The 10,595-nt window shown below is 44.6% G+C and overlaps 1 protein-coding gene across 1 annotated transcript; it reads left to right on the top strand.

Moving 5' to 3' along the window:
- The first annotated feature begins 9,017 nt into the window (after nt 1-9,017).
- LOC148014739 (GDSL esterase/lipase At3g48460-like) lies at nt 9,018-10,331 on the top strand. Its single transcript, XM_087666592.1, has one exon. It carries the CDS (start codon nt 9,018-9,020, stop codon nt 10,329-10,331), a length of 1,314 nt encoding a protein of 437 aa, XP_087522718.1.
- The last annotated feature ends 264 nt before the right edge of the window (nt 10,332-10,595 follow it).

Raw genomic sequence — 10,595 nt, 5'->3', positions numbered from 1 at the left:
ACCAAACACCCAAGGTGAGTCTCTCTCTCTCTCTCTTTCTCTCTCTCTTTGTTTCTCTCTTCCTCTCTCTGCTCTGTCTGTGTATTGCTCATTTGTGATTCCATTATAATTTATTGCATTATGTAAATCGTCAATGGCTGTCGTCGGTCAGTCTAAAATCGGTCGACCCAGCGCATCTGCTAGCGCATCTACATCTCAGTGTAGACGCAGACATAGACGCGCAAAAATTGTCTCCTCTCAGTACGTCTGAGAGAGCGTCTTACAGCGTGTGTGCTGGCACATGTGCTCTGCAATGCACACGTGCTGCACACAAGTTTGACCTATAGTGTACACACGATTTTAGACGCACATTGACCTGGGATATGCATCTGGCAGCGCATTTGTGCTACAGGTTAGATGCGTAAATAGACGCACATTGACCTGCGATGTGCGTTTGGCAGTGCATCTGTGCTGCAGGTTAGATGCGCAAATAGACGCACATTAACCTGGGATTCGCATCTGACAGCGCGTCTGTGCTGCATGTTAGATGCGCAAATAGACGCGCTGGACAGAAGATGAACAGCAATGTTAGGTCAAAGGCTTAAAAACTCTAATGTTATGTCAAAGGCTTAAAAACTGCAATGTTATACTTTTATACACATTAAAAACTGCAAGGTCCTATTGTGTGACATCACCTAGAGCAGAATCTTGTTGCGTGGTATTAATTAACTCCTAAATAGAAGTCTAGTTAGATCTAAAAGTGACAAATTAGGAAATGGTATACTTTTATACACATTTATACAAACATTACATTCTTTACATAAAGTGAGATTGAAACTTGTGTGTTCTACATGTGGATCTCGTGAATTAGAGCCCTCACCTAGGCATATAGGCCTCAATGTGCCCTCTAGTCTATGGATAGTCACCTCCACCCCTCATCCATGAGTTGTTTGTACTGCACAATATCCTCGTATGTTTTTTGTATGCAAATAAATTTGTCTTTTTCGTGTGTGTTTTTTTGCAGATGTCGTATTATGGTTCATCTAGCAATGACCCAGATGTGGATCGTATGAATGATACATTGGCCTCCTTTGGCAGGGGGGTCAATGCATTTTTTGGAGGTTTTCCTAGTAGGGAAGACTTCATGGGAGAGATGACCAGACACCTTGGCCGTTCTCCCACAGCGGACGAGGTGTTCAGTGTCATGTCTGGGATGCCTCTAGTGTCTTTGCCTAGCACTACTTCCCAAACTCCACATGCATGTACTCCACATACAGGTACTCCATATGCAGGTACTCCACATACAGGTACTCCATATGCAGGTACTTCATATGCATGTACTCCATTTGCAGGTACTCCACGTGCTCCACGTGCATCGGCTAAAGCACAAGCATCTGCAGAAGCACGTGCATCTGCAGAAGCTCGTGCGTCCAGCGAGGCAGAGGGCAGTCGATAGAGAGGAAGGAGGGAGAGTCGAGGGGGAGGACGAGGGTTGTGTGGGGGTTGCCTAGGAGGTGGCGAGCGATCACCCTCGCCAATAGATCATGTAGAGGAGGTTGTACGCCATTACTATAGAGTTACAGATGCCGGTGGCAACTTTCATGATGATGAGGGAAGGGATGTAATGGCGTACATGAGGAGCGTCGTGCATGCGACGTATAAAGATTGTTTCATTGCCTTCAAAAATCAGAAAAGCGGCTTGTGGCATGAGGTGTTGAGGGCAGTCCATAGGAGGTACCCAAATCCTGAGGGTCAGCGATTCTCGGATGATTGGGGACGTACAAAAGTGAGGGATATACTTCACAACAAAAGATCCCACCTCATGACACGGGCCAGGGACTCACTATGGAGGCTGGAGGAGGGGCGTGGAGCCTACAGGCAACCACCTATGTGCCACCGCGTAGAGTGGAAGAAAGCCAAGAAGAAAGCAGCTGAGAAAGTGAAGAGTCGCCTGCACGCAGAGGCGCGACGGATCCAAATGGAAACCATGGGATCGTTGCATTACGGATCGGGCGGCAGAGAGTCGTGGGAGGCAGAGTTTATAAGTATATTTTGATTTCTAGTTTTTTTAAATGTATATTTCTTTAAATTCTTTATATATTTTAGTCTAATATATCGTGACGTCTAATTGTTTGTATATCTCTAAATGTTTTGCAGACTACCATCGTTGGTAGGACACCTATCCCTAGAGAGGTAGGTTACCATCGAGGCCATAACCGCGCAGCGACATGGCTTCACTTTTATGAGGAGGGTCTCATCACTGAGGACAAATACAACCGGGCCATGAGGATTCAACAGCCAGAGGAGGTATATTTTTCTTACTTTCCTATTAAAAGTATAACTAATTATAACTTTTTCTCCACCTTGTCTATGTAAGCAATCCTGATCTTTTGTGTGTGTAGGCGAAACCAGATGTGGCGCACAACGAGGAGGGGGATAGCGACGCTAGTAGCCATGGTGGTACTAGCGAGGATGTTTGCTCTTCAGATTCGTAGAGGAGCACCATACCTCCTCATGAGGCCTTCTTTTCTTGTATATGTATGATATCTCTTTGAGCCTACTGCTTGCAGCCATGCTTTAGGTCGCAAGTACTCAAAACTTCCCTTGTAAATGCTTTGATATATAATGAATACATGGACTTTCACTTTCAATTCTCGTGCCCATAAGATACATTGTCTTTTTTCCAAATACACAACTTGATGTTTTTCTCCAGTTCTGTTTGCAAGAAATTCGCGTTTATTCGCGCGTCTATAATGCAGATTACACGCGCTCATACACGCGCTACATAATTCAAATTAAAAAATAAAATAAAATATCTTTTTTTTAAAAAAGACATTTTTTGTTTTCCATTCGCGTCTATCAGTGCTTGTAAAAGCGCGTCTAAAAGCATGTCTATATGCGCGTGTATATGTGCCTCTATTGCGCGTCTATTTGTGCGTGTAAATTCGTCCATACATGCGATTATAGATGCGGAATGATAGACGCGCAAATAGACGGGCGGATAGACGCGCCCATAAGTTTTTCTCTGTGTTCAAAAATCGCATCTAAATGTGCGTGTATGAGGCATTTTTGTTGTAATGAGAAATACAATACATGCAGCAACCAAGATACTCAATGATGTGATCGAGTGTGGGGAGAAGGAAACCTGTAAGGGGGAAGGATATATGTAAATCTAACATGGTTGTATTTATGGTTATGCTAACTCCCATTATTGAAGAAGCACTAAATGACCCCAAGATAGCTAGGGAGTTGGTAAAGAGTACCCTCAAAGACAAATGTCTTGACAGTATATGAGGTAGTTTCAAAAGAAATAAAAATGAGAAAGATAGGGTCTAGTACACAATAAAAATAGGGACAAATTTAGGAATAATATTACTCACTCACAAGACAAACAAAGAAAGGAATACCAACTCAAAGGGAAAAGAAAAGTGAACAAGAGATAAGGAAAATGTTAGAAGAAGCACATCAAGCCAAGATAGAGGCCATTCAAAAGGACAAAGGAAAGAAGGAAAAATAAGGATGACTAGGAGAAGACTAAGGATAAAGGATCCACCAAAGTAAGAAAGAAGAAAAAGTGTATGGACAATAAAGCACCATCACAAGAGAATGATGCCTTGGAAACAATTGTACAAGAGTCATGAAAAATAGAAGCAAAGGGCCAAGCTAAACTATAGTAAGAAAAGGAGGAGTTGGAAAGAAACAAGAGGGAAGACAATCATCGGGCTATAAGGAACTCAATGGAGGAGACTACAGGGAGAAGTACATATACCTAAGTTCCACCCAACCACCCTAGCCTAGAGTAGACTTAAGTAAAAGCACACAAACTATTGCAAGCACCACAAGTAGAGAACAACCTAAGACCACCGAGGATAAGGGAAAAGAACAGTCCCAGCCTCTATAACACCATTACCACAACTAGGTCAACTGGCAGAAAGAGGCACCTTATTGCCAAGTCCTACTCCTACCACCACCCTCGACAAGTGGTGATGGAGGCATCTATGTGACCTTGGCGGCAAAACTGCAATGGTTGGATGCCATTTATTTATTTGTCTCCAAAAGAAAGTAAGAGGGACCAATGGTTATAGGGTTAAACAGATTGGCTATAGGAGAGGCAAAATTAGAAAGGACAGGAGAAAAGGTTCCAAGAGTAGAATGACGATCCTATCATTACCCTCATCCTCCAATGGCTTGGACAAGATTTTGATGATGTGCTCAAGACCTTAGAGGAACAAAGAGACTAGAAGGAGGAAGAAAGGAAGCACATAGTGCCTGCACTAGAGAAGGATAAGAAAGTTATGTCAACTTGCAATGGCATTACACAAGAGATATATCTACACCCTAAAAATGGAAATGATAACATTGGCGAGGAAAGGGATGGAAAATGACAAGTGTGAGGAAGTGCTGCAACAATATGAGCAAGAGAAAAATAATATGGAAGAATGGGAGGAACTTTATAAGGAATCCATGACCATCATAACCAAATTAGCAGATAGGCTAAAATAATAGGTAGAACAGATAAGTCGTTTGCAACATGACAAAGAGAAAACCAGATGGATGAACAATAGGTTACTTAGATTGGTAGAGAAATGGGAAGAAGGGACTAAGAGCTAGGAGCACCTTGAGTGAAAAGTGGAGGAGCTAACCAAGGAAAAGGAAAATCCCCAAGAAATTAGAAAAGAGAAAGGTTTTGTATTGGATGCTTTGACCAAGTGGCAAGATAGAGGATGGTGCAAGCCAGGAAAAAATCGATCAACTAAAGGAGAGAAATACATGACCAATATAGAAGCTTGCTCATAGGCTGGCAAAAGCAAGGTATGAAAAGGAAGTAGCCAATTGACATGGTAGAGAAAATAATGAAGATTCACTCGAGGAGCTTCACCAAAGTTGTTATTAAAATCAAAGATCCAACCAAGGAAGACACTCTCTACGGCCTTATGAGAGAATTGTAGATGTCTAGTGAGGCACTTCAGAGCACTTTAGGACCACTACCACAACCTCATGAATATGAGCGCATATGAGATGTAATTGCACTCCAACTTAAGGAAGAGGGTATCACTCAAGAACAACTAATGAGATTAAGCTTCATGATCATGACACTTGCATTGTCACCACCCCCAATTGATACGGTGGATTGAAACATTGAGCAGAACTTGAACTCTATCTTGAGTAGGAAAATATTGAGTACTACTTACATGCTATTATCTTAAGTTTTTGATGGCTCTATTAAGCAAGGAAATAGCTATAGAGAGGAGTAAAGACTCCATCGCTTGCTCTTTGATATTAACACAGGGATTGATAGGTATGCCATGGCCAAATTAATCCTTCGGCCTACCATGTTGCCACCCTTTTGCCTCAATATTCAGAAAAACATGAACAAAAGCTGCTTCAGCAGTTGTGATCACCTCTTCCTGCCATTCACCCAATTGAGTACTCATATCTCATTCAAGAGATACCTAATGATGAGCAAGGCCTACCTTGAGCATTCACTCAATCCCTTACCTCCGCCAACTCAAGGCAAGGGAAAAGACAAGGAGTGGTGCTTATATTACTCATCTCACCACACAAAAAAAGAAGTACGTGCATATGATTTTTGTTAGCTACTTTTATCCTCAACCCCCTAGCCCTTTTCCCTACAAATTATCAAGGTCCTCAATAACAGGATATCCCAAGAAATTGGTAGACCTATCTCCCTCAGAGCCACCTCATTACGCCAATAACCCTTGATGGATTGGGTCCTCAAGTGTGGGATAGTCCTGAGTCTTTGCTCTCTTAGTGTATACCCATCTTCCAATTGTAGAGACCACCCACTCACCTCCCCACACATCATGCACTATTTCCCTGCAACCATCTTAAAGTGTTGAGAATAACCATTGACAATCACATTTTTCTAACCATCACATGACCTCTTACCCTACCCACCACCATTCTACACAAGTTTCAAGCACCTTTACCAATGCCATGGGACTAGCACTTAAATAGTGAGGAGGGTAATGTTAATTGGTTACAAGCTTGCAAGCACAAAAAAGCAGGAAAAATGACCAAGAAGCAAGAAAAAGTGGAGAAGAGAGAGATGCATATTAAAATTTAAAAAACAATTAAAATTTTGAGAATGTACAGGTAGTGAAAAATGATAAAGGATTGCATTATGTGAAAAACAAGAAATATACTAACATTGAAATATCATGTGGTCTGATGGGATGAAATGTAAAATGAAAATTTTATGAGCGTTGGGCTCACTCCTATGCAAATTGTATAGTGAAGGCGCATTTAATAGTTCCCAAGTGCATGAATCTGATTTTTTCCAAAAAACTCGATAGTTTAATGGGCCATAAGATCCTAAGGTAGGTTGAAGAGGAATGAGTAACGTGGGCACTCAGAGAAAATTAAGCCTTGCCTAAGGTTCAAAAATAAAATTTCATACATAAGGTTGAAAAACCTTTTGGTAAATAATCCATGAGACTAAGAATCAAAGTCTTGTCTCTTTCTCTATCTCTTTGTCAACCATCTATGTTGCTTTCACCATTGCATGTGAGATAGGCTAAGAGAACTGGGAAGTGTTTTTTGGTTGGGCTTGTTCTCTTGTTCTCTTGCTTTCTACCTACAACTTCTCCATCTCTTCTCCTCACCTTCTTGGTATTTTTATCTAGTTTGAGAGGTAGAGAGACTGAGAGACAATGACAAAGGCCTAAGAGCTTGAGGGGGCTTGAGAGAGAGAGAGAGAGAGAGCGAGGGGAGAGGTAGACTCAGTTTGGTTTGGAGGCATAAGTAGAGGAGACTTCTTGCACCTAAAGATTGAAGGATCGAGAAGTACAGAGCTTGCAAGCACGATTGAGGAGATCATCAAGGCACATTATGGCAGATGGGAGTGGATGGAGAAACCCCTAGTGTCCATGATATCCAAGATGATTAGATGTAAGGCCTCAATTCCACATAAGATTAGTAGAGCTAAGCTAGTAGCTACACAGATTGTGGTAGAGGCCCTCACTCGATGGATCGCATGCATACATTTCCTATGGGGCTTACCCAGACACAAATATGTGAGGTTGGCTCTTGAGTCCTCTGGGAAGCTTGCCACAGAGGGTGATACTTCATGTTGGTATGCAAAGATGTTGGCATGGTTTGAGCTACATGGCTTTAGCATGGATAAGTTACCCCCCTTCTAGTACTCCCTTGATGCACCATCTCTTAATTTGAGCATGTTAGAGATTCGCAGGATCATTAGGATGGATCTTACCCAATCGGATATCAGGTGGACGTGGTTGATGCCAGGACAGGAGCTAGGGACAAAGATGGCTTTCTACTGTGAGCATTTTCTTTGTACTATAGATGATGGATTTATTGTTGGCTCGAGATACATTGCGACCCACCTTTCCCATGGGATCAGATTTTACTATTGGCTAGTTACACACCTCCTCACGTTAGCTAGAGATTGAGACTGACATATATAGATCCATCCCACCAGAAGAGTGCATACGCTAGATTATACGTCAATTACAGGCAGAGATAGAGGAGCATTGTATCTTCCACTACCTGACCTATTATGAGATCTGTGGTTGTTTCCAATGTCTCTTTTAGAGACAGATTTGGACCATTGTCCAAAGTCATGGATTTTATCGATTAATGAGGCCTTCGCCTTTTTCTCCTTGAGATACAATGGCTTCATGACATGTGCCTCATAAATACATTTACTCCACGACACCAAGGCCCTTTATAAAGGCAATTCACAGACTTCTTTGCATAGGAGACAAGGAGACTTCCGCACAATTACAACCCCAGTCCACACAAGAGATTATCTGGCTGCCATGGTCCACACACAAACAAGGAGTATTGATTGATCGGGCCGTTCAACTTAGTTGACCAGGACATCCTAGGTCTCGACACAAACACCGACGACACCTTCATAGGCAGATATAGGGAATTACCGCTCTAGCTAGAGCTAGGCCCTCCATACCCACATGAGATTGTACCATCTAGAGCTCATTGTTACTAGATAGAGGTCTACGTTTTACAAATAGCCAGATTTAGTTTCCTTTCTTATTTTGCTTTGTGCTACATAATTTGCCGAGACAGTTATACCATTATACACATTATTGTAACTCATGGTCTCATAGGTCATTTTGGCCTTTTCTAGACGTTAATATATCATTTCATCTCTCTCTCTCTCTCTCTCTCTCTCTCTCTCACACACACATAAAGGTGGTTGTGAGTTGTGACTAGTGAGCTCAAGGACTAGATTTGAAGTTTGAGATTGGAAGATGGGGGAATAGGGTGGAAAATTGGCCATTTTATAGTTGTAGTTTCCTCATTATTAGAATGATGAGTTTTAGCGTGATAACTTATATGTGCTCTCTGTAATATGTATATATGAATGTGTGGGTGTGTGTGTGTATAAAAACCTATAGATTTAAAACTAACCATAAAAAGAATTGCTTATCAAAATTTGATAATACTAAATACCTAAGTTTTCACAAAAAGTAGTTAAAATCTTTCAACAACCTTGAATTCTAAGGTACCCAAAACCTATAAATTTAAAAATTACAAGTAAAATCTTGAAATTTTGGTGGGATTACACTAAACCTGGGTTTTTTTCCAGCTGGGACCACAACCAAATTCAAAAGCTTGGATTGGATGAAGCCAACCGTCCCATTCTTTGAATTAAAAAAAGTTAGCGCTTGGCCCAAGAGCCAAGGTAACGAGCAACAATTATACTAAAAGTGCAAGTAGCAGCCTGAAGGACGCGCCTGGCCCAAAAGCCAACAATTACACTAAAAGCGGAAGTAGAGGGAGCAGGGACGCGGACCGCGGTTGCTTTTGGCGCTTACAGTTTCGCCTTCGGAGTTCGAAAAGCGGCCGAATTTCCTTCCCGGCTTCCGACTTCGTAAAAGTATTAATAGGGGAGACTCGAGCGAGGCCGGCGCAGAAGCGCAGAGAGGGCAGACACAAGAGAAGCACGAGCACCGCACGACACACTCACGCGCAGACACACAAGACCGAAGCTCGAAAGCGGAAACTCAATTCACCGACGACGAATATTGACGATGGCAAGCGCGACGCTTCCGCTGCCAGCCAAGGCCCTTCGTCGTCTTCTTCTCCAGCTTGTTCTTGTTGCACTTACAGTCCTCTCGGCGCATGAGGGCTGCCAGGCTGCCAGGCGCCTGGGACCGCAAGCAAGTTCAGTTATGTCGATAGGCAGATCGCAGGAGGAGGCCGATCCAGCTCATGCGGCGCCAGCTCTAACCAGACGTAGCAGTGCCTTAGCACATTCATCAATATCATCTGCGCCGCCATGCCCCGCCAGCAGCTTCTCTCCCGTGTTGGCCTTCGGCGACTCCACCACCGACACCGGCAACAATCCAGGCTCGATCGCTTCCAGCCTCCCCTACGGCTCCACCTTCTTCCACGAGGCCACGGGTCGCTGGAGCGACGGCAGGCTCATGGTCGACTTCCTGTGCCAGGCTCTCGGGGTGCCTCTGCTGCCCGCTCACCTCCGCGTACAGCAGCAGAACACCACCAGCAGCAGTAGTACTACGGCAGCTGCACGCCCACGGATCATGCAGAACGAGAACTTTGCGGTTGCGGGGGCCACAGCTCTAGACGTACGCACTCTGGAGCAGCTCGCAGGAGTGAACTCCAGCACTCCCGACTCTCTGGACGTCCAGGTGGGATGGTTCCTCGCGGACCTCGAGGCAACCAGTAGACGTACCTCCGCCCCCCTCGACATGAGCAACGCTCTGGTGTACATCGGCGAGATCGGGGGCAACGACTACAACTACGCTTGGTCTTCGCCGCAGCCCGACCCCTCCTCTGTCGCCGCCATGGTCCCCTCCGTGGTGCAGAAGGTGGCCAGCCAGGTCGAGGACCGCATCCTCAGCACAGGAGTCAAGAGAATGGTGGTGCAGGGGGAGTTCCCCATGGGCTGCATGGCCACCTACATGTCCCGCTTTGCCTCCTCTCCGCACGACTCCCACGGTTGCGTCGCCCACGTCAGCGCCGTGAGCGACCGCCACAACCAGCTGCTCAGCGCTGCCCTCCAGGACATCGCCTCCCGCCATCTTGGCGTGGACATCGTCTACCTCGACACCTCGGCCGCCTTCCTGCAGGTGTTCGACCACGCCTCCGACTACGGCTTCACCAGCACCCAGGCCGCCTGCTTCCCGCGCTTCATGCCGAGCTCCTTCTCCCTCCCGGCCAGCCCCTGCGCCAACCCCAACAACTTCATCAGCTGGGACGGCCTCCACCTCACCGACGCCATGTACGGGGCCATGATGGGCCTCATGCTCAAGGACCCCGCCTTCTCCTCCCCCTCGCCCAGCTTCCTCACCACTGCAGCCGCCGCTTGCGCTTCTAATTGATCTTATAAGCATCTATTCTTATCACCAGAGCTTTTCCCTTCTGCAGCTCTTTAATTGGCTTCCCTAATGGTAGCTCTTTGTATTATCAACCGTCTTTGCATGTATGGTGGCAACCATTTCATGTGCGTATTATTTATATTTTCAAGTTCTCGCCAAATAATCGCATCTCTCGAGTCTCTATTTCTCTACATATATTTGTGGATAGTGAGATTTCCTCCACTATTTAGGAACTAGGACAAGTTTTTGAAATTACGTCATGTGCCT

This window comes from Lygodium microphyllum, chromosome 25 (assembly GCF_053477565.2).
Source record: "Lygodium microphyllum isolate KBCC chromosome 25, Lygodium_microphyllum_v1.1.10, whole genome shotgun sequence".
NCBI lineage: Eukaryota > Viridiplantae > Streptophyta > Polypodiopsida > Schizaeales > Lygodiaceae > Lygodium > Lygodium microphyllum.
This window is presented reverse-complemented; position numbering and strand designations above follow the sequence as displayed.